Source organism: Pyrus communis, chromosome 11 (assembly GCF_041283825.1).
Source record: "Pyrus communis isolate YQ-2024b chromosome 11, ASM4128382v1, whole genome shotgun sequence".
NCBI classification, from domain to species: Eukaryota; Viridiplantae; Streptophyta; class Magnoliopsida; order Rosales; family Rosaceae; genus Pyrus; species Pyrus communis.
Window position 1 is genome coordinate 29633845 of NC_142575.1, and position 23838 is coordinate 29657682.

Sequence of the window (23838 nt, forward strand, 5' to 3'; positions counted from 1 at the left end):
AGAGGAGACTTGAATGATTGAATCAGCAAGAATCACTCCGCAAGTTCTATACTAACCCTTTTTACAAGTCATTGACTTCCGTTTGTGTCCTTCGAGGTCCACTCCTTCCCTCCCCACAAGCGAATAAAAAGCTGTAATTCAGACTCATTTTGCTCACAAATCTTTCTTTCTTCGCCGCTCTCACAAATTTTCGTACATACATTCCAACAAATTCCAAAACCTCTCAACATATTCCATCCAGCTAACTGCACAAACTATCCTTTTGTCTCTGGTTTTCTCTTCAAATGTGAAAGACTTTGCATATATAGAAAAATGATGAATTTAAATTTGTTCTTCTCTCGACTTCTTCCTCATTCTCTTTTCTTTGTAGCTTCCTTTGTAACTTTTGCCTTTGGAGCTGCTCGATTGCCAAATGATGAAGGTACGAGTAATTCCCCTCAACATCTCTATGTCAAATATCTTCCTTAGTTTCCTTTGTTTCATTCTATAAATGATAGTTTTAAGTTCGTTCGATAATCTTTTAGTTTTCAAAATTTGGTTTGGTTTAATTTAGGTTTTCAGTTTACATTTTTCAGAGAAGTGAAAACGGTTACCAATGAACTGAAAATTAAAATGGTTATCAAATGGACCTTAGGTAAATAGATACTTGTGTGAACTTAGTATAAATTTTCAATCATATGATGCTGACGTGCATTCTGTAGTTCTTGTCTATGCATCAAATTTTTGTTTTTTACTATTTTGTTGAGCACGATGTTAATTTGTTGCATTTTATTTTGCGTATATGCAGTGCAAACTTTAAAAGACATAGCAAAGACATTGGGGAAGACGGACTGGGATTTCAGTGGAGACGCAAATCCATGCAGCCGCCAACTTCCATGGACTGATCTAAGCGCACCCAAGGGATGTGAGTACGGCATCAGCTGTAATTGCTCCTATGAAAACTCCACTGTCTGCCATATTACCAGCATGTAAACCTCTCTCTCTCTCTCTCTCTCTCTCTCTCTCTCTCTCTCTCTCTCTCTCTCTCTCTCTCTCTCAAAAACAAACATGCCCGAATTAGAACTAAGATTTTTCAGTATGTTCAGAACATGGAGTGATATACCACATGTCACTATATAAATGATGAGTTACTTGTGTTAAAAAAATTAACACAATTTGAAAAATAAAACTTCCTTCCCCCTTATATTACAACACGTGATGTACTTCCGAGCACAATGAAAAATTTCTCTACATCTCACAAGCTAATACCAAATAATCTTTAGGGATTTTGTGATTTAAATTGCTGTGCATTTAGTGGTGCCGCCCCCAACGAAAGTTTTTCCGGAATATTATTAGATCGCTGGGGATATTTTCTTCGATTAGAATTAAATAATTAAAATGCTACTTGTTTTTCAATTAACAGGAAGGCAAATTCGGATTTGGTACATCTTTTAAATCTAATAAGAGAAGTACCATTAGACTATCAACTAGTTACTAGAATGCTACTGGTGCTAACTTTTTTTTTATTATATTTGTACATTTAATTATATAGTACATTTTGTTTTCTGGAACATTTATAATCAAAATGTATCAAAAAGTCGATATGTTTGTTTTTAAATGTACCATAACTTTTAAAAAGATTTTTTTATATAATTATACTTAAAATTTTAATTAAAAATAATGAAGTTTTTTATGAAAGTATTAATGATTTTTTAAATGAAAGAGGAGACTAATTAAATATAATAACAAAAAAAAAAAGTTATTTTTTGAGTGAAAATGATGAATTACTTAAACTAATATCTTTAATAAAGTCACGAATTTAAATTCTCTAGCTTGCAAGAAATTAGTTGTTAGATAGCTTAAATGGATATATATATATATATATATATATAATGAAATAAATGTTGAGTTGGCAATTAATCAAGGGAATTTTAACGAAAAGCTCCCAGTACTGTTAACTTTAACGAAAAACCACATTTTTACACTAAAAAGTCAATTCTAGTACTATTCACTATATCCTTTATTTTGTCCTTTTCGTTGAAACTCAAAGTTTTTCAAACCTTTTTCTTTAATTTTCCTATTAATCAAAACATCTTAATCAAATTTTGTAAAAGAACAGATGAGTTGTCTAAACAAGTTGAAAAAAAAAAAGAGGAAATTCTATATTCTTTGTTTTCAATTTATTTGACACATAACATGCACATGAGATTATTGCGTTAATAAACACCAATTTAAGTAATTAATGTGATAAAAGAGACATAAGTTGGAAAATAAGGGTTTGTATGGAATTGTCATTGATTAACTTATTTCTTAAGCCATAGACAACGAGGGGAGACGGTGATATAGATGGTTGGAATTCGGTTTTGTGGACCCCACGTCTATATGCTATACGTATCCATCAATTTTTCATCAATTATCCCCCTAACCTAACCCCATGCCCATGAAGCCTCCAAAATAAAGTAGGAATTATATAAGGCCTAGTGTGGGCCTCATCTAGGGCTGGGTACGAGCTGGACCGGGCTCAAATTTGAAGGAACTAGACTGTACCCGTTTAAAATGTAACGGGGGGTCGGGTAGAAAGATTTTGAATTTGAGAACCGAACCTAATCTGGCCCGTTAGAAACAGACCGGTTAGGAACGGGTCCACGGGTCCAATTACCTTTTGTTATTATTTTTTTTTATTTTTATAATTTCTTTTCGGTTTTGGGCATAATGAGATGAAGCAGGAGACTGAAATTTTCAGAAGTTCCTCCAGTTTCATCTTTCCTGCTGCTCCACACTGAGATTGAATCAGGAGACCGAATCGACGATCTGATAGTCAATAACTACAAATTGACAACAATCATGAGTCTTTTTTCAATTCGAATTCAGCTCAACATTCTTATACGAACAATCGGCACGTTAAATTCATAAAGATTTGATATCAGAAAGATGATTACTGATCACCACACATGCAATTCTTGAAAATTACTGAAATCAAAACAACAACTTCCACTCAATTTCTCAGCAACAGAAAGATCAAGCCAAATCAAAACCAAAAACTTTCAACTAAATTGCACAAAAGAGTCAAAATTTAATTGCTATACAGAACTATCGGTCCAATCGAAAACAATCAGAATTCGAGAATCTTACCTCCTTCATTCTCTGAGAGCGAAGTCCTCCTCAGGTAGCATCGCCGACGAAGGCTGCAAAATCGGATTGTCGGACCTGCCAAACCCTCCATCAAAGCCCTGGCCGTTCGATTCGGCGTAGATCGAGGGAGGAGAGAAGGCCTCCGACGCCTGTTGAGTGGCAAAAACGTCGTCCGCGGCAGAGCCGTGGAATATTGGGGAATCGATGGCGGAGTCCTTGAGCGACTCAGAGTCGACGATGGATTCGAATCGCTGGGAGGAGAGTCGGGGGTCATAGCCCAGGTAACCGTCGTCGTCGAACGGGCGAGTTGACCTGGTAGTCCAGACGTCGTCGTCGGGCTGAGTGAAAGAGGCAAAGATTAAGTCAAGTGCGCTGAATCAGAGGAGGAGTGAGCGGAGAAGATAGGGTAGTGGTAGCGCTGATGAAGACCGCCGTAGCTTCAACGAGAGGAGGAGTGAGCGGTGGAGTAGGCGCTGAGGAAGCGATGGGAGGCGAGAGTCCATCTTGAGAGAGAAGGATGGATCCTGAAAAAGTCGAGAGAGGAGGCGAGAGTAAGAGTGGTATAAATGAACGGTAGAGATTTAATCTCCATACAATGGACGGAGAAAACGGTCCGGTCCGGGTAACCAGTTTTTCAAAAATTTAAACCCGCCCCGCTTTGCCAATTACATGTACCCGTTTCAGCCCGTCTCGTTTTGAGTTTACAAAACTTGAACCTGCCCGTGGTTTCTAAACCCGTTTGCCCACCTCTAATCTCATCGAGTATTGGCAACTTGGCGTAACTTGGCGTATTCACATTCAACCTTACGTCGGGCAAGGTAGCTAGGCCATTTGATTTCAATTGGATTTGAGGGATGTTAGTTTAATAGCACAGTCGAGCACGTTTGTTTCTTTGTGATTTTCTCACGCCCCGACCGAGAGATTTTTTTAGTGTGCTAGAGTACGATCTGATATACTAAATATTATAATATAAGTATTGTATACTTTAAAAAAAATTTACAACCAGTTGTATTATGACACTTAGTGAACTAGATTTGTTCTCTGCACACAAAATTTTTCCTAACTTTGGGGCGTAAAAATTTTAAAGCTCATTGTATGTGTAAAACAAGTAAATGTTGCTATTGTTTAGAGCTATGAAAAGTGATTATTGCTCGTCTTTTTCTCTTCATGCACACTATTTGACGAATCAAGGGACATGAATAAAACCAAATTATGCAATAATCATTTTCATAAAGCTATAAGTATTCTTGACATGCAAGTTGAATTGAAAATTTTGATTTCGACGAACTCTGTTTTGTCGGTTTACGAACAAAAATATGAGGAAAATTGGAACGTATCTTAAAATTAGGCCGCCTTTGCTATCCTTACATAATTACTAACTAGCAAAAATGTCCGCGCTCCGCTGCGGGGACTTCTAGAAGTATGATCTTGTATCATCTGATTTCTTTTGCTATTCCTAGTTCTTTTTGGCATTATGTGCAAAACCAAATTGATGACTACGAAGAAACAATGAAAACGCCTGCATAAATTAAATTTTCCATCAACCCTATATTTTAATTAAATAAAGCAAATACACAATAATCATCTCACAATTACATAAGTAAGGACTTTCACATGCCACAATTATTTAACAACTACTATGCATAATTCTTAAAAAAAAATGAGTATAAAATTAACCTCTTTTGAAAAACGAAGGAAGAAAGATGAAAGCTTAAGCCAAGAAATAACTATGTTGAACTCAATTATTTGACATTAATTACACAAATCCAATTCCATATATATATAGCTAGACAAGCTTTATCCTAGAGAGAAACCATGCCCAAATGATTATATAATCTCCACACTGAGTGTGAATTCAAAGCATGAAAGGGAAGTGAGTTCCTTGGTTCCCACATTGTAGAGACTAAATCTCAAAACTTTGCCAAGCATTACAGGAAACCATAAGAATAAAAATGACCACAAAGATGGCAAACCAATTAACCACAGGTGGTGTTTATATGCCCACTGAGAGAAAAAAGCTTCTGCAAGTGAAAAAACGTATTTATATAAAACATGCATGTAGCTTTAGCTTAAGGTCGTGCATCATCTGAAAGAGTCTCTTGTATCCGTTTCAATTATACTCATGTGTACCATATCCCTCTACAATTCCCCACCACCAATCAACCATAACTGATTTCTATACCCTTAGTTGCTTTAGTAGACCATCTAGTGACACCTAACTACCACCAAAATAAAAGACATGATCAAGACCATACAGATTACAGACTGAGGTTAAAAAACAACTTTCATCTATTAAGCAAAACTTGAACCCCTTGACATGGCAACCTCTTAATCCCGGATGTAGAATAGAAAAGCAAACTTATTGACAAACCGAAAAATAACAATTTGACTTGCATAGTAAACGAATATTAGTACAGAACTCAATGGATTACATATACCAGTAAAAAAGCAAAACATCAGTGTTTGGGAAGTTACCTTATTTGAAATGTTAGAAGCATCTGGTGCACATACAAAGTAGACAGTCCTTGCAAAATTCAGGGCTTCAAAATAAAATAAAAAATAAATTGAAAAGAAATCAAAACTATTAATCGTAACAATTGTTTAGTAAAGGATAAAACACTTGAGAAACAAAAAAAATGGAACTAAATTTAAGTTGAATGGAGAAACCTCATTAGCATGCCACGCGTGCAAAACGGTCTTTCGTCTTTTTACTATACCAACTTGAAATACAGAAAGGAGAGAGCAATTGAAGAGGGGTATTTTCGTCTTTACATTGTCGCTTATGAACAATGTTATTTCCATTGCGCTTTAGTATATATAACTAACAAGGATACCCGAACGATGCTGCAAGATTGAAAATCATACAAAAACTTTGTATCTATACTTGATGTGTATTACATACTATTTACATACAAAAGATTTGATAGTCCTATTAAAAGTCACACAAAATCTACAATCTAGTTGAAATACATACTATTTACATACAAAATCTATAATGTGACTAAGATACATACGCTTAATATATGCGTACCCCTCTCGACTTTGAACCCCCCTTGCACATTTTACAAAATTTCTAGATTAAATTAAATATAAAATCCAACTTATTAATTAATATTATCAAATTCGCAAAAATAAAGATTAAAAGGGTCGAAAGGGAGAATAGGAGAAGAGTCAAATACTAATACATAAAAAGAAAAAAAACGAAAATAAAATCAATATTAAGATTACATAAGCACATTCAATTTGCTGATTTGGATATTAAAGCAAAGGCCTTTGACCATCTATGACATATTAAATACCTACTTGAGTACAAAAATAGAAAGAAAAGAGGCATAAAATATAGTAACTCTAGTTTGGGCTAATTCATTCATATACTAAGTGGCAAGTAGCTCTTTACTACAATAGTGAAAATGAGTTGAGCTCTTGTATGATGACGTGAGTTCGAATCTCATCGTTGACTAATCTAATAAAATCTATCGTTTGACCAAAAAACAAAAAAAAAAAAAAATTTCATATACTAAGTGTTAAAAGAGGTTAATATTTTTATTGGAACTAAGACTGTTGTTTTAAACAAAAGAAGAAAACACGAGGCAAATAGAAAAACACAAAGTGGAGTATTTACATCAGGCCAAGAATCGATAATGAGCTCTGCAATTCATTGGCTATATCTAATTCCACATCAATTTGTTCCTTATCAGTTGACCGCTACCAAGCATTCCAAATTAATTATAAGAAATCAATAGGAAGGCTAGTAATTTATTGTCAAAGTTCACTGTATATAGATTTTTTCAGAAATAATTCACCGTATGTAGATTTCTTCAGAAATACGATAAAATACAATTACATTAAATCTAAGGGTTCGATTGCAAACTCAAGCATTTCCTTGTAAATAATAACTAATAATAACTCATTAAAAAAAATTTACAGAACACATAAAGTAGAAACATTAGTACCTAATTAGACATGAAAATGACAGAAAATGCCGGATTAAGCCATCTAAAATTAGAATAAGTCACTCAGTACTACAGTCTGGTGGCATTCCTTTTCACTTGGAAGTGAGAGGTCTTAGGTTTGAATCCCATGAATGACGAATTAGATACCAAATTAGGTTGTCTATTGTGTGGCTTAGCCAAACTCCCCATCCTCTTAATGTAAAAATACGATGTACTCAAAAACAAAAAAACAGAAAATTAATACCACCATAGCGAAATACTACAGAATAATCTAATTATTTATGCATTTGGCAAGTCAAAATAAGAAAACCATTCGTACATTAATTAAAAAACTTGGGCAACAAATTACTTCTGTTATTTGCCAACAAATTACTTCTCTTATTCCATGGTTGGTTTTATATACGCTAGACAACAAATTACTTCTGTTATTTGCCAACTATCCTCAACCCTCAACCTTGTAACGTAAATCAAGCTGGTTTCACATCTACCAATAGAAAACCAAAATATCAATGTTTGGGAAGTTACTGTATTTGAAATGTCAGGAGTATCTGGGGTAAGTACAAAGTAGAACTTGCATCATACTTTCAAATGCTGCTTTAGCTTCTTCACTCCTTTCTTTTGTTCACGAACTTTCTCCTTGACGAACTCCTGAGATAGAACCAAAAATGAAAATCTGTCACAACTGGTGCAAGTAAAGGGGAAGGAGGCAGAGATGAGTTACTACCATCTTTAGTACAATTTAGCTTACGTTCATCCTTCAGGTCTGCAGATACTACACTGTTCTTATGAACAGTGATTCAGTTGTTTTTCAGTTTTAGTATATATTGAATTTGTGATCCACCAGTGGATATAAAGCCAACGTAATTCTGATATCTCTAGACCCTAGTGGGGTTTCCATTTTCCCAAATCCTTGACCCTATAGATTTTTAATTTTTCTTCAACCAGCTACCAATTGGAAGTTTCTCTTGGTCTAATAAGACCTTGTTGTGCCTTGAAATTCAAGAAATGCAGAAAGACTAATCCATTTCTTTTATTGAATGACCAATGAAACATCAATTACAACCTACCATGTACCGCAATTCAAGTTAAGCTTATCTGCAAAATCGAGTTCATGGGATGTGACCAATTTACTCAATTACTACAGCAATGTGTTTTTGAGCTGGCCATGAGCCAGCAATGCTGAGTTGTTAGCTGTGCTGTATTTAGGCTTGATTCTTGCATACTTGATCAACGTACATTATTTCGCGGTCACCATGATTCTTTCATACTTCTTATACACGACCAACTCTGTATCGACCCAGTTATTAGTTACAAAGTCAATGAAAGAATGATTCACAGTATGCTTGTAACAAATACACATTTACCGTTTGTGTGATTCCTTAAGTTTTATTCTTTCTAAAGAACATTGGACATTTTCCTTCGGTTTTAAAGTAAGAAAACCAGTTCCTTCTTCCTATTTAATTCCCTGACCAAAAGTAAGTATTTTCTGTGGTAAGTTAGTGTTTTACTTGTTTGGTCACATTTATGTGGCAGCTATTCCTTTTAGTCATAGGATAGATGCGTAATGAATCTCTGTTAATTTGCAACTAATCTTTGAAACCCTGTTTTCTGATGAAACACAGAATTCTAAAATCCCAAAATCTGCAAGGAACACTCCCACTAGAGCTGGTAAATCTCACCTATCTTCAAGAAATGTAAGCACATTTTTACCCCTCCAAGTTTACATTATTTAAAGTAAAAAGAAAATAACATTGTGTCTTGTATTTGGTTTATTCCAATTTCATATATAGCTTACCTTTATGTTTGTTGTCAATAAGACAATAACTGGTTTCTTTCTTTCTCCTTCAGCGACCTCACCCGCAACTACCTGAGCGGTACCATCCCTCCAGAATGGAGCTCACTTCCACTTGTGAACATGTTCTGCCTTCTCTCACACTGTATTTTTGTGTTTGATGCTCATGTCATGTTCTTGTTACTTTATTTGGTCACTCCAATGTTCTTCAGCCATTTCTTTCTTAAACTATGAATCTACTACATTGGGTTTTGTTCATGATAATGAGCTTCCGTGGTCATGAGGTGTTTGAATCATAAATATTGAATCAAACACATGGTGTTCATTGCCTTTGTATCGATGAACATGTTAATGTTATTGAGCCTCTTGCTTGATAAAGGTGATCTTAAGACTATAGTTTTTGATGCAGAACCCTTTTTGGAAATCGTTTGATGGGTTCTATCCCCAAAGAGCTCGGAGACATCACCACCCTGAAGAATTTGTGAGTGTTGATTGCGCATTTGTTTCTTGCTTATCCCATTTGATTCTATGGAGATCCTTAATGATGTTTTTTCTAATCAATGGAATTGAATTTGTTTGTATAGGGACATCAGCTTCAATAATTTCTCTGGACGTCTCCCTCAGGAGCTTGGATCTTGGGCCAACATAGAAAGAATGTAAGAGTCCTATTCAAATTTTACCGTGTTAAAAAGTATTTGGTTTATTTGGAATTTTCTTTCTTGTAGACAAATTCTGGATGTTTTCACCAATAAATCATCTACTTCTTGATCATTGATATATTGTTACATCTGTTTCATACTTAGGCTACTTTCCTCAAACAACTTTACTGGGGAGTTGCCAGAAACATTTGCAATGCTTACCAAAATAAAGGACTTGTAAACTTCTGTGGTTATTTCTTCTTAAAGGTTTCCTGAGCACTTATACATTTTTTTTACTGCTTTCTGATACTAACTGGTAGTATTTTCCCTTTTCCAATCATTATGCAGTCGGGTAAGTGACAGTCACTTTTCCGGGCAGATACCTGATTTTATTGAGAACTGGACAAGTCTTAAAAGACTGTGAGTGTTTTTCTTTTGTGTGTCATCTTTCTGCTATTTGATTTTGAAATTATCACTAATTGATATGTTATGACTCGTTGAAACAGATTGATTCAGGCTAGCGGTTTGACAGGGCCAATTCCTTCTGGCATTTCTCTTTTGACAAGCTTAAATGACTTGTTAGTATATCTCGTCTCTATTTATAAATACAAAATGATTAGCGAAATGCAAAGTTTATGTTCATGGTCAATTTTAACATGCAGGAGAATCACTGACTTGAGTGGACCTGAATCACCCATTCCTTTGCTCAATAAGATGAAAAACATGAAGAAACTGTGAGTTAATGGTTCCATGACACAAAATTTCCGTCTGTACTGGAAGTCTTCTATAAACTCAAAGCCTTGGTGTTTGTGTTGCAGGATGTTGAGGAGTTGCAACCTTGTTGGACGGCTACCTCCATATCTTGGGCAAATGGCTAAATTGGAAACTTTGTAAGTACAAATGTATTCGTCCTTATTTTTTTCTGACTGTAGATAAAAAAATTTCTTCTAGATGTGATTCTACTAATTTAAGGATTATTAAAGTGACTTAGACGATGTTGGAGGGACATTAAGTTTCTGTATTTATTAAGAGAAAATCTCTTTCAGATGACATTTCCCTCTCTGTAGAGAGCATATATAAACTGCATTTGCTATTTGTTTGTGCAGAGACCTCAGCTTTAACAAGCTGACCGGAGAAATTCCAAGCAGCTTTGCTAGTCTAGCAAAAGTGGATTACATGTAAGCAATTGGAATAACCAATCTAGTCTTTCTTATATGAAATTCACGCAGACGTTCTTCAATGGTTTTGTTACACCCCAGCCTGACAAGCTGGAAGTATTTCCAATCACGATTACTGAGTCACGGGTTATACTGCAATAAAATTTAGTTTATTCATTAGAGTCATTACTACTCATGCAATTAAGTGACATAAGGTGATCACCCTTAGATGTGTCCTTCAGATGGAAGTACTGGTAACTGATCTAATGCACTCAGAGTTGGCAAACTCAAATTTTCAAACCTTCACAAAGTTCCTAAGAACAAACACTATATTCTTTACTGAGCTTTCTGTATTCATTATTTTTAGATTCTTAACTGGAAACTTGCTGACTGGACCCGTACCTACCTGGCCGAAAGACGTCGTGTAAGCTTCCTTCTGGAATTTTTTACTAAAATAGATATAAAACTATGATATAAAAACTTTATTCCAGCCATATTGATGCCTACCTCTTTCTCCTTACCCTTATTTCCTTTTGTACTCACATACTACATATGGAAAACAATTTGCATCATAGCTCTTTTTGTGCAGTGATCTTTCATATAACAACCTCACCATAGGCGACGGAGGTTGTGTACCACCAGGCGGCATGTAAGAATGTTTTCATTAGCTTGAAGTTTCTGTTTGTCTCTTGTGGTGCAAGCTTAACTTTTCATGTGTGCTAATTTCTGCAGGAACTTGTTTGCAAGCTCGTCAAAGGACAATAGTTCGTAAGTTCAAATTAATCGTCTCAAAGCATGCACCTATAAATTTACTTCGGTTTCCAACGGTGTATTCTGTACAATTGTTTTCCAACTTCTTCTCATTTATGATTGCTGACATTTTCTGTACTCTGAATTACTCTATCAGGAGAATTGTTTCATGTTTCAGAACTGCACAATGTCCACCATGTAGGCCGAGTTTCTACACAAATGATTACCTTTCTCTTTTCGATTCATTCTTTTTTAGCTTTCCTCCTCAACTCCTACTAATCTCCACTTTCTTTTTTCATAGATTTGTACTACTCTCTCCGTATAAATTGTGGTGGGGAAGAATTTACTGTCCCTGGAAAGAATGGTGCACATTATGATGATGACAGATTTTCAGTTGGATCATTTTACCAGAGCACAACAAATTGGGCATTAAGCAACACTGGTTACTTCACTGATGATGACCAAACTACGGACACCCTTATAGCTAATAATAAAACTAGACTCTATATGGCCAATCCTCAACTGTACATGAATGCACGCCTTTCTCCCATCTCTCTAACTTATTTTGGGTTTTGTCTGGGAAATGGAAACTACACTGTAAACCTCCATTTTGCAGAGATAATGTTTAGAAATGGCAGAACACCTAAAAGCTTGGGAAGGCGCATATTCGACATTTACATTCAGGTAACTAATTGCAACCACTTCCATGTATACTAGTGAATTATTCTAATTTTCAACAAGCATTGTTTATATTTTAGTCGATTTGAATGTTAACTTTCACATTTATGATCATGAAATGTTGAGCAACTAATTAGTATATATACTGCAGGGAAAACTAGTGAGGAAGGACTTCAATATCATGGATGAAGCTGATGTGTTTGGTGATGTAGTCATAAAGAACTTTACTGCTCCTGTAACTAATAATACATTGGAGATTCGTTTATATTGGGCTGGGAAAGGGACGACAGGCATCCCTGTTAGAGGAATCTATGGTCCACTTATTTCAGCTATTTCAGTAGACCCAAGTAAGTTTTCAATGATCTGAACTTCGTCGAATTACTATGCATCGACCATATGCATTGATATATCTACTAAATTAAGAGATCTGAATTCAGTTCTGCAAGGTTCTTCTTCAAAATTTCCTTTCCCTTGTATTTTCACAAAAATGCTTCTGTGCTTTTCTCCTGTTTTACATAGTTCGGGCCAAGACTTGAAGAAATACTCTTAAATTTTCTTATCACATAATATGCTGTTTTTTCCTAGGTGACCGGTATGCGCTTTTAAATACAACAAAATTCTACATCGAGGATGTTTAACTAATTACATGAAAACTATCCAGTTCACTTAAGGAAACATATAATATTTGCAACCATCCAAAGAAAGTTTGTTCGAGGGATTACTTTATATACTATCTACTTATTTAAGGATGACCCAAAGACCGGGTTCAATCTTCTGTTTCTATGTGCATTAGATAGCTGGTTGAATAATCCACTCTCATATCAATTACATTTACATTTACTATGATTTAAGCTATATTCTTTCTTCCGACAGACTTTGATCCCCCGCCAAAACCTGTAAGTGACACATCAACTGGTAGAAGTGGTGTGCTTGGAGGTGGAAGTGGCGTGCATGTAGGTGGAAGTGGCATGCATGTAGGTGCCGTGGTTGGAATTGTGGTTGGAGGAGTCTTCATTATACTATTGATATTTGGTATTCTTTGGAAGAGAGGCCTCCTACGGCAGCAAAAGACATTGGAGGATGGTATTAATTTGCAATTTATTTTTATATTGGTTTTTCCTTTTTGTTTCTTCATTACTTTTTCTCATCGAGCTTTTTTCGTAACTAATTAAGTACAATATTTACGCTATTTTGCATGGTTCTCCTGCATATTGATGTGCACCACAAAGACGGTAATTATTTAGATATTGAGCTTTCTAGCACTTTGATGTTGCTATAATATATTTATCGTCCAAACTCATGATGCAAAGTGTCTGCCTATAGATCTAGTTACTAGTTAAATTAATCACGCACAAAATATTAAGAACTAAGAATGCTATCATTCTGAAAGTTTTCTTAGACACAATTTCTTATGAGTTTTACTTGTCATACAGATTTGAAGGGCGTGGACCTGCAAACGGGTAAATTTACCTTCAAGCAACTCAAAGATGCCACAAGTAACTTTAACAAAGCCAATAAGATTGGTGAAGGTGGTTTTGGTTCTGTTTATAAGGTATTCTTCGAAGCAAATAATTTATTTATTGATTACATTTTTTTTCTTCTAATTTGATACTGTCCATTCTAATGAAAGTTAATTTGCTCCATAGTGATGCAAATTTGACAATCTTTCTTAAATGTAGGGCGTTCTAGCAGATGGCACCGTAATAGCTGTTAAGCAGCTTTCTTCCAAATCAAAGCAAGGGAATCGTGAATTTGTTAATGAGATTGGCATGATTTCTGCTCTGTGATGCGAAATATATTAAGCACACAAATTAAACCCTCTTCTGACAATTGTAGCAAAGTATGTAAGTAGGGATCGTTCAAAACCGGGGATTAGGAGGGATTGCTAAACTCTTGAAAACTGACCTAAGGACTCCAAAACAAAATTAAAAACACTAATTTGGACTCAAAGAATGAAAAACCAAAGTTAAAACACTAAAACAAAACAAAAACTCAAAACAGCAACTAGAAGACTCAAAACTGCCTAAAAACCACTTTCTGGGCAGTTTTGAGCACCTACACTAATTTGGACGAAATTGGTTGAAAACTTGACTCAAAACACTTAAAAACATGAACCAAAACAATTTCTAACTAAATTGAGACTTCAAAGTAAAGGGGGATTTGATTTGGACGAAATTAAAGTTGAGAAAACAGATTGCAAAGTAAAACTGATTTTGAAACATTTTTGGGGTTTTTAATGGATGATGGACTAGTTAGGGGTTCTTTCTCCACACATGACAAGTATGCAAATGACTCGATTTCCAGTTATTCCTTCATAGAATTATGAATGACAATGCCCCAAATTAACCGTGACATCACTAGTTAATTCTCAAGTTTTCCTTGTGTTATTGAATTGGATGACATCATACGACAACCCAAAGCATTCTTCAAAAGTTCCTTACATGACATCATAATAAAGATACAATCAAAGATCATTACGTTCAATGAAAACTATAAGCATTGACAAAGCACTTGTGACTATGACATCATGACACTTATGCTAGGAATTGAACTTAACGCGATTGTGACTAGCAACCTTCACTACTTGTGAATATAAGTGTGTGACAATTATGTGAAACAAACTTATATTCTAGCATCATATTCATGCAAGCCAATTAAGTGTCGACCCCTAATTAACAAACACAAATACGTTATTACTCGCACAGTTAAGCCAATTGCATTCACGATTCAAGAACTCATAACTGGAATTTATCAAATCAACTTGCACACATAGTTATGGCTTCGAAATCACCCCTAACCAATAGGGGTTTAGCCACTCATGTTCATAGCAAAATGAAAGGAAAATAAATTAAACATTGAAATCATAAAACAAATTACACCTAGAATGCACCAACGACGAAGCTTGAGCATCCAAGAGTCTTTCCTTCTTTCTCCTTACTACGGCACAAAGGTGGATGGGATGGTTGCGATGTGTTTTAGGATCAGGGATTATGGAATTGGATGGAGGATAGGCACGGCAAGGTGTAGTGTTTGGCTGGAATTGTGTTTCTAGGATTTTAGGATGTGTAGAGTGGTGTGGCTAGATGAATGGACGAAAATTGGGTGAATGAGTGATTCCCCTAGTGCCTTGCTGCAAAGCCTTATTTATAGGGCTAGGAAAGGTTTTGAACTTAGTTGAAACCAAAAGGTTTTTTGTACCAGAAATTCTATACATGAAACACTTAAAGGATATATGTGTGTAGCTTGGACAAGGTAGGACGGCTAGTGACAAGCTAGGACGGCTAGGAGACAAGCTAGGACGGCTAGGAGACAAGCTAGGACGGCTAGTGACAAGCTAGGACGGCTAGGAGACAAGGTAGGACGGCTAGGAGACAAGGTAGGACGGCTAGTGACAAGCTAGGACGGCTAGGAGACAAGCTAGGACGGCTAGGAGACAAGGTAGGACGGCTAGTGACAAGCTAGGACGGCTAGGAGACAAGGTAGGACGGCTAGGACAAGGTAGGAATTAGGCACCATGTGTGAATAGATAAAGCCTTCTAGAAATAAGGTTTTTAGGCCCCCTTGCAGCTCCCTAACTGAATTCAAGCCTTCAAATTCGTCCATCCTCATGCCTCCATGCTTGCACTATCCAATCTTGGCCCAAAAATGCTCTAGAATGCTCCAAATTGCTTCTTTTTGCTTCCTTAGCCATATGAACCTAGAAACACACGAAAATGGCATAAAGGACTAAAATAACTAAAGAAACACAACGTAAATGCATGAGAACAAGCCAATTAAGTCGCATAAATATGCTCCTATCAAATTCCCCCACACTTAGCTTTTGCTAGTCCTCGAGCAAAACAAAACGAAAGAAACTAAAAACAAACCAAAACACATTTTAAACCTTCCAACATGTATCTCAGGGATTTCAAACGAACATGACACAATATAGAACATCATTCCCACGACATTTAGCTTACTTTACACTTCAACAAACACTTAATCAAAGTTACCACTTATTATTTCACATTTAATCAATTAAAACAACATTTTGAATGTAGTAACATGCCTTAGAGAATTCCCTCAATTCCTTACTAGAATGCACTCAATTTTCACACAGATTTTCTAACTCCACACCCTACACTAGGTATATGTGAGGAGATTGATGAAAATATGAATTCTAACACTCACATATGTTATATCAAAGAAAGCATTTTCTGGATTTATGACAATGACATGAATATGATCTCATGAATGGAATGCTACAACTTAGAATGAGGACCAGTGATTCCATATGCTCATACCAAATTCAAACTCCACAAATTGAACACATAACATCAAGATAGAAGTTGAGGGTTGTAACGGGGCTAAGGGTAATGGTTTAACAAAGAAAGGTAAAGTAAAACAAAGGTTCTTAAAGTAATAGGAAGCAAAGTAATGAAATTGACACTTAAACTCACTTTTAATGGCAGAAATCAACTTTTAAACACAAGGGAAGATTCATGCAACAACTAGGGTCAAATTCACTCTTTTGGACCCTTCCTTTAATAACCAATACTTGTGAGATCATTCTCACTTATTTTTCAACTCTTTTTCTTTCTTTTCAACTCTTTTCTATTTTCCTTTTTTATTTTTCCACGAATTTTTTTCTTTTTTTCTTTATTTCATTCTTTGGCCGTGCCCTATTATCTTCCCCCACACTTATTTTCTGCAATATATTGATCAAAAGGAGTTCATTCTAAGTCATGCTTCACTATCCTTTAAGAACAAGGGTATGGAAAGTCCTAATCTAGGCTAGGTGAGGATAATGTGGTTAACAAAGAAAATAAGCTTGAAAAGGCTCAAAAGGTGTAATCCTACAATACATGTGAAAAGGGATAGGCTTTTTGGCTTTGGCTTGACTAACAACTTCATCTTATTGTATGTTATGCAATCAATATCATGCTTTGAATGAATTGGGCATGAGTTCTAGTATTTGGAACTACAATGAAATGCATTCCAAGTAGCAACCAAGCAAAGAATGATGAGATCATGCAACGACTTTAGAAAACAAGAAATCACAGATTTATACTCTCCAAAGAACGTTATAGGCTCAAGTCTCACAAGGATGTAGCTTTAGTTTAAGTTCCTTCATTCAAGCATGTTACAAAAACAGATTTTCTCTTTGTAATATGTGAATTCATAAGCTATAACCATAACCAAGCATAAACCAAAGCATAAATCAACTTCCAGCCATGTTTACAACATTCTTTAATAGTCATGTAATTTAAAGCCAAATCCTCATCATTGTGTTGGAAGGTGACCTAAGACCCAAACAAATACACAAAAACAACTTTAAAACAACTCTTTTTGGGGTTTTTCAAAACTCTTTTGCAATTTTTTTTGTAAATTTTCGGATTTTCTGATCCAAACACATAAAAACACTTCAAAACACACTAAAAACACTTAAAAACAGTGAGAAACAACATTATAAGTGATAGGTGATAAAATCCCATGAAAATCATGTAAAATCATACAAAAACACTTGTTTACCCCCCCACACTTAAATCAAACATTGTCCTCAATGTTTCAAGCATAGACTCACACAATTAACAAACAAACAAACAAAACAACAAATAAACAACCTAACATGGCAGAAACGAAATAGCAACAAAGAGAAGAGTTTAGGAACGCAAATCTGGAATTGGAGTGCTTTCTAGGTCTTCCTTTGTTGAATGCATGGGTTGCCTCCCAAGTAGCGCTTGCTTTAACGTCGTACAGCCGGACGAAGAACCCAATCACTCCAGGATATGTTCACGAATTGGATGAGAACTCCGAGTCATAAACTAGTACCTAAAACAAGAAACAAAACAAGATTAAGAATCTGGAATAAAATAAAAACAAACGAAAATAAAACAATCCAAGGGATTAGCAAAGTTGCTAATCCCCGGCAACGGCGCCAAAAATTTGATGCGAAATATATTAAGCACACAAATTAAACCCTCTTCTGACAATTGTAGCAAAGTATGTAAGTAGGGATCGTTCAAAACCGGGGATTAGGAGGGATTGCTAAACTCTTGAAAACTGACCTAAGGACTCCAAAACAAAATTAAAAACACTAATTTGGACTCAAAGAATGAAAAACCAAAGTTAAAACACTAAAACAAAACAAAAACTCAAAACAGCAACTAGAAGACTCAAAACTGCCTAAAAACCACTTTCTGGGCAGTTTTGAGCACCTACACTAATTTGGACGAAATTGGTTGAAAACTTGACTCAAAACACTTAAAAACATGAACCAAAACAATTTCTAACTAAATTGAGACTTCAAAGTAAAGGGGGATTTGATTTGGACGAAATTAAAGTTGAGAAAACAGATTGCAAAGTAAAACTGATTTTGAAACATTTTTGGGGTTTTTAATGGATGATGGACTAGTTAGGGGTTCTTTCTCCACACATGACAAGTATGCAAATGACTCGATTTCCAGTTATTCCTTCATAGAATTATGAATGACAATGCCCCAAATTAACCGTGACATCACTAGTTAATTCTCAAGTTTTCCTTGTGTTATTGAATTGGATGACATCATACGACAACCCAAAGCATTCTTCAAAAGTTCCTTACATGACATCATAATAAAGATACAATCAAAGATCATTACGTTCAATGAAAACTATAAGCATTGACAAAGCACTTGTGACTATGACATCATGACACTTATGCTAGGAATTGAACTTAACGCGATTGTGACTAGCAACCTTCACTACTTGTGAATATAAGTGTGTGACAATTATGTGAAACAAACTTATATTCTAGCATCATATTCATGCAAGCCAATTAAGTGTCGACCCCTAATTAACAAACACAAATACGTTATTACTCGCACAGTTAAGCCAATTGCATTCACGATTCAAGAACTCATAACTGGAATTTATCAAATCAACTTGCACACATAGTTATGGCTTCGAAATCACCCCTAACCAATAGGGGTTTAGCCACTCATGTTCATAGCAAAATGAAAGGAAAATAAATTAAACATTGAAATCATAAAACAAATTACACCTAGAATGCACCAACGACGAAGCTTGAGCATCCAAGAGTCTTTCCTTCTTTCTCCTTACTACGGCACAAAGGTGGATGGGATGGTTGCGATGTGTTTTAGGATCAGGGATTATGGAATTGGATGGAGGATAGGCACGGCAAGGTGTAGTGTTTGGCTGGAATTGTGTTTCTAGGATTTTAGGATGTGTAGAGTGGTGTGGCTAGATGAATGGACGAAAATTGGGTGAATGAGTGATTCCCCTAGTGCCTTGCTGCAAAGCCTTATTTATAGGGCTAGGAAAGGTTTTGAACTTAGTTGAAACCAAAAGGTTTTTTGTACCAGAAATTCTATACATGAAACACTTAAAGGATATATGTGTGTAGCTTGGACAAGGTAGGACGGCTAGTGACAAGCTAGGACGGCTAGGAGACAAGCTAGGACGGCTAGGAGACAAGCTAGGACGGCTAGTGACAAGCTAGGACGGCTAGGAGACAAGGTAGGACGGCTAGGAGACAAGGTAGGACGGCTAGTGACAAGCTAGGACGGCTAGGAGACAAGCTAGGACGGCTAGGAGACAAGGTAGGACGGCTAGTGACAAGCTAGGACGGCTAGGAGACAAGGTAGGACGGCTAGGACAAGGTAGGAATTAGGCACCATGTGTGAATAGATAAAGCCTTCTAGAAATAAGGTTTTTAGGCCCCCTTGCAGCTCCCTAACTGAATTCAAGCCTTCAAATTCGTCCATCCTCATGCCTCCATGCTTGCACTATCCAATCTTGGCCCAAAAATGCTCTAGAATGCTCCAAATTGCTTCTTTTTGCTTCCTTAGCCATATGAACCTAGAAACACACGAAAATGGCATAAAGGACTAAAATAACTAAAGAAACACAACGTAAATGCATGAGAACAAGCCAATTAAGTCGCATAAATATGCTCCTATCACTCTGCAACACCCTCATCTTGTCAAGCTCCACGGATGTTGTATTGAAGGAAATCAATTATTGCTTGTCTATGAGTATCTGGAAAATAATAGCGTCGCTCATGCTTTCTTCAGTAAATATTAGTCTTGTTTGCCAAAAGTTCATTTCATCATACAGTGGCATAAAAGATCTTATGCACTAAAAATATGTCCCTTACAACTAACCTTGTTTAATTTGGTAAATTGAAGGGGCAGAAGAAAGTCATTTGAAGTTGGATTGGCCAACAAGGCACAAGATTTGTATTGGTACAGCAAGAGGTTTGGCTTATCTTCATGAGGAATCAAGATTGAAGGTCGTTCATAGAGACATCAAGGCTACTAATGTTTTGCTTGATAAAAATCTTAACCCGAAAATATCTGACTTTGGATTGGCCAAGCTTGATGAAGAGGATAATACTCATATTAGCACTCGTATTGCTGGAACTTAGTGAGTCCCTAAACTTTTATTTATCTTCTTATTCTCTTATTTTGATCTTCTTCCACCCTTAAAAAAGAAGATAGAGCAATGGAAAGTCTATAACTTACATAATTTTCAACCTAACCAAATCTTTGTTGTTCAAGAAATTTCAAGGGCAGATTTGTTCTTTGAATATAGTTGTATTGCTGTGTATCTCTCTAACTATTGGATTCATCTTAAGTAGTCAATTAGCAAAATTTTTACTAATTATTTTAGCTAAATCTGGGTTAATGATATGATTCATGATATTGTAGTGGATACATGGCGCCCGAATATGCAATGCGGGGTTATCTGACTGATAAAGCAGATGTCTATAGTTTTGGTATTCTCGTTTTGGAAATTGTTAGCGGGAGAAACAACACAACTTACCGGAAAAAGGAAGAAAGCTTTTATCTTCTTGATTGGGTAACATGAATCTACTACTTCCTAATTTAACTTCAAATTTTCTTAATATACCTTATATGTGTGAAAGTACATTTGAATCGGTGAAGTTTAATCCAAGGACAGAATTTATATTGCTTTTGTTACTTCCATTTTTTGTAGGCACGACTTCTAAAAAAGCATGGGAATTTGATGGACCTAGTTGATCCAAGGTTGGAATCAGACTTTAACAAAGAGGAGATGACTGTTGCAATCAATGTGGCTCTCCTTTGTTGCAATGTTACTTCGACAGCTAGGCCTGCCATGTCTTCGGTTGTGAGCATGCTCGAAGGAAGGGCTGTTGTTCAAGAGTTGGTCTCGGATCCAAAAGCCGAGAGTATTGAGATCGATGCAATGAGGAAACATTTTCAATCTAGTTTTGGAAGGGGCACGATCGAGAAATGGATAGAAATGGGGTCAATTGAAGGGTCATGGACTGCTTCGTCTGCGTCTGCTCACGATCTGTATCCCATCAATCCTGATTCAGATTAATGGGAGAACAGAAGCGAGAGAACTTGAGCTGCACAGTTATCAGTTTGACACAACCTTAGCACCCTCAAACATATCAGCTAATAAATAATTTACTTTTCCTCTATAAGTATTTTCTTTTTTCTGTTTGATAATATAGTAGAAAGCAGAACTGAAGAAGTTTCTACAGCATGGTAATTATAAATTGTGAAATCAGCTCTTTTCAGTATTTTGTAGTATGATAATATGATTTTCTTTTCGAATAATAAATTTATACTTCAATACCTAGATTGGATCAATTGTTTCGATCAACTTCCTTCAAAATAAAAATTGATCATAATCTTGGCTGCTAAGTTTGCAACACAGGGCAGAGTTTTAGTCAGAGGAAAATGGAATACGTTATTTGGCAGCTAAATTTTGGTATTTGAATGTTTTCGTGCTTAAACTGCTGAGTATAAAATAATGGCTCCTGCTGTTACTAAATTTAAAGTAATGCACTTAGTACTTGTTTGTTACTGCTTAAATTATATATATATATATATATATATATATATATATATATATATATATATATATATAAAAAGACGGGTATCATAAAAAGCTTTCAACTTCATAATTTTATTATCACAAATCGTCATTAATGTTTTAAAAAGTCAGCTAAGTTGAGGCAAGTTCCATCGTACTACGAATACAAAAACTTTGAAGGAGGGGAATAGAGTAAGTTGGTTGAACACTATACTATTTTGGCTATGTGTTTGTTTGTGAATAGAGTAGGTAATGTACACCAAAATTGAAAAGGAGGGGAATACAACAAGTTGGTTGATAGAAGGAACTTAATTTAGTAAAATCGGAAATCATTTACGGAGGATTTTCTACAAAAAATATAGCTAATATATAAGGCAAGCAAGATTCAAAGAATGTGCATGAAAAGAAAAATGATACGTGACGTAAATCATTGCCTAAAAGATAAACAAATTGCCAAGTTTTCTTAAATTTAGTTTTGGAAGTTCTGAAGTTTACTTCAATTGCATTGATTTTGATTGTTGTAGAATATAGACATATATAACTACAAGAATCCCTACTACATAGCTAATTGGTACAAAGTAATTAAGTAATCAGCATAGCTAATTGGTACAAAGTAATTAAGTAATCAGCCTGTGATGCTCTCCCTTATTAAGAACATCCAACTTGCCTAATAAAGATTTAAAATGTCCCCTTCCCAAAACTTTAGTGAAAATGTTGGCAAGCTGTGACATGGATGGAACATAATAACTTGTGACAACTTTTCCTTCCATGATTTTATTTCGGACATAGTGACAATCAATCTCAATGTGTTGTGTACGTTCATGGAGTATTGAATTTGCGACAATGTGAAGAGCAGCTTGATTATCACAAAACAAAGTTGTAGCCCCCTTGTTGCAAAGTTGTATATCATGAAATAGATTTTGTAGTCAAGCCAACTTGCAACAGGCTGCTGCCATGGATTCATTCTCTTCTTCGGCAGAGGACAAAGAGAATGTCTTTTGATGTTTGCTTTTCCATGAAACAAGAGAGTCTCCAAGAAAAATATAATAATTAGTGGTGGACCGTTGAGTGGTTGGGCACCCTGCGCTATCTAAGTTAAGTATGCTTTCAACTTCAAATCATTTTCTGAAGAAAAAATAATACCTTGTTCGGGTGGCGAAATTTTTAGTTGTGACGAGAACACAAGTGGTATACCACGTGTTTTAATAGAAGTGGTGACAAATTTTATTTTTTAAATTATTAACTTTTTAACACACATATCTCACCATTTGTATAGTGACACATGGTGTAGCATCCGGTGTACCGGTCACACTGAAAAATCTCTCTTTCGGGTGTTCATTTTAAGTATCTCAAAATGTGCAATGCAGCCTCGTAGTGTGATTTTTGAGGTGCTCGTATGAATCTACTCAACAAGTGGAGCAACTACATGATATCTCGCAGGATAATAGTGGGATAAATTAGGTGACCAATCAATCTCCTATATTTAACATGATCATTGAGCATTACACCCTCATCAAAAAGCAATTTGAGATTATTCTCAATAGAGAAAGTGCTAGGTCGTGATCCTAAAAATCCCATATCATCGAGAATATCCAACAAATATTTCCTTTGCGAAATAAAAATCCCCTTTTTTGAACTCACCACTTCTATGCCTAAAAAGTATTTTAAATTACCAAGATCTTTGATGTAGAACTTGGTATTTAAAAAATGTTTTAGGCTATTAATTGCAGTTGAATCGTTTCCTGTAATCAAAATATCGTCACCATAAATAAGGAGGGCAATAGTTTAGTGAAAAGCGAATAATCTATCGCTTTGGATTGAACATAATCAGCAAACCTAATAGCTTGCGAAGACTTGAAAAACCATTGTCGAAGGACTTACTTTAAATCATAAAGCGATTTATTGAGGCG

General features: G+C 35.6%; 1 protein-coding gene across 1 annotated transcript; it reads left to right on the top strand.

Moving 5' to 3' along the window:
- Positions 1-108: 108 nt before the first annotated feature.
- On the top strand, positions 109-21691 carry LOC137741828 (putative leucine-rich repeat receptor-like serine/threonine-protein kinase At3g14840). The gene is made up of 25 exons (XM_088680154.1): positions 109-421; positions 788-968; positions 8687-8758; positions 8913-8981; positions 9266-9337; positions 9441-9512; positions 9660-9731; positions 9843-9914; positions 10001-10072; positions 10157-10228; positions 10313-10384; positions 10601-10672; positions 11019-11075; positions 11241-11300; positions 11384-11419; positions 11559-11599; positions 11703-12085; positions 12231-12426; positions 12953-13162; positions 13513-13631; positions 13759-13858; positions 20022-20132; positions 20248-20485; positions 20770-20920; positions 21059-21691. Exons 1-25 carry the CDS (start codon positions 313-315, stop codon positions 21425-21427), a joined length of 3078 nt encoding a protein of 1025 aa, XP_088536280.1. The 5' UTR covers positions 109-312; the 3' UTR covers positions 21428-21691.
- Positions 21692-23838: the final 2147 nt, after the last annotated feature.